This window comes from Neopelma chrysocephalum, unplaced genomic scaffold (assembly GCF_003984885.1).
Source record: "Neopelma chrysocephalum unplaced genomic scaffold, ASM398488v2 Primary Assembly neopelma1_94420, whole genome shotgun sequence".
Lineage (NCBI taxonomy): Eukaryota > Metazoa > Chordata > Aves > Passeriformes > Pipridae > Neopelma > Neopelma chrysocephalum.
This window is the reverse complement of record NW_020923127.1, coordinates 1-1332: the sequence shown is the minus strand read 5'-3', so window position 1 is coordinate 1332 and position 1332 is coordinate 1. Positions and strand designations below refer to the sequence as shown.

The 1332-nt window shown below is 74.4% G+C and overlaps 1 protein-coding gene across 1 annotated transcript; it reads right to left on the bottom strand.

Annotated features, from left to right (window-relative positions):
- Positions 1-5: 5 nt before the first annotated feature.
- On the bottom strand, positions 6-1282 carry GPR61 (G protein-coupled receptor 61; the record flags this gene model as incomplete). The annotated part of the gene is made up of 1 exon (XM_027707722.1): positions 6-1282. A coding segment is annotated over exon 1 (1173 nt), but the record flags the coding sequence as incomplete, so codon positions are not given.
- Between the last annotated feature and the right edge of the window lie 50 nt (positions 1283-1332).

Below are 1332 nucleotides of genomic sequence, written 5' to 3'. Positions count from 1 at the left end.
GGGGGGGGCTCGGGGGGTCTGCCCGTGCTCTGCAGGAACTGCAGGAAGTTCTCCTGGATGGAGCCCTCTCGGCTGGGCAGGCGCAGCCCCTCCTCGGGGGGCTGCTTCAGGAGGGTCGCCACGAGCCGGCCCAGCTCGGCGCGGATCTGCCGGTTGAGGCAGCCGTAGAAGAACGGGTTGGACGTGAAGCAGCAGAACCCCAGCCAGGTCACCACGGTCTCGGCCGCGCCGCCCCCCCGCGCCCCCCCCAGCGCCGCGTAGAGCTGGAAGGAGAAGAAGGGCAACCAGCAGAGCAGGAACTGGCCCCCCACGGCCAGCGGCACCGCGGCCGCCTTGCCCCCCGCGCCCGGCGTCCTGTGCGGGGTGCTGCGGGGGGCTCCCCCCGGGCACGGGGGGGTCACCATCGGCGAGCGGCTGCTGAGCGAGGCCGAGCGCCGGCGGGCCGGGGGGGGGGTCTCCAGCCAGGTGGGGAGGGGGCCGCGCTGGGCGGCGGCCACTCGGGCCACGCGGAACATGGCGCAGTAGGTGAGCACGATGACCAGCAGCGGCAGCGCGAAGTAGAAGGCGGCGAGGAACGCCGCGAACACCACGCAGGGCGCGCCGGGGCTCCACTGCAGCGAGCAGCCCGGCGCGGGGGGACGCTCGGGGGGCGACAGCCAGCCCAGCACCGGCACCACCGAGGTGGCCACGGCCTTGAGCCACACGGCCGCCAGCACCCCGGCCACCAGCGTGGGCGTCATGTGCGCCTCGTAGCGCAGCGGGTGCACCACCGAGTAGTAGCGCTCCAGGCTGAGCGTGGAGATGGAGAGGATGCACACGGAGCTCAGGCACACCAGCAGGAACAGGTAGACGCGGCAGAGCCCCGGCGAGCCCCCCAGCGCCGAGCCCACCAGCATCTCCAGCGGCATCAGCGTCAGCGCGGCCACCAGGTCCACGAGGCACAGGTGGAGCACGAAGACGAACTTGCGCAGGGCGGGGGTGCGGGCGATGACCCCCACCACGGCCGCGTTGCCCACCAGCGCCGTCAGGTCGAGCAGCACCATGAAGAGCAGCCCCACGGCCCGCGCCGCCCCCCCGCCGTCCTTGGCCTTGCCCTCGGCGCTGCCGTTGTTGGGGGGCCGGGCCCCCCCTCCTCGGGAGCCGTTCCAGCCCCACGGGGAGGGCAGGGAGGGCTCCATCCTGCGCTGGGCATCGCACGGGGGGCTCACATCGCTGGGGGGGGGGTGCTCAGAGCACCCAGAGGTGCCCCCCGGTCGTGCTCATCTGGGGGGTCCTCGCAGAGGGTGGGACCTGGGGGGAGGGGGAGCGGTCAGAGGAGGGGGGAGAGCCCGG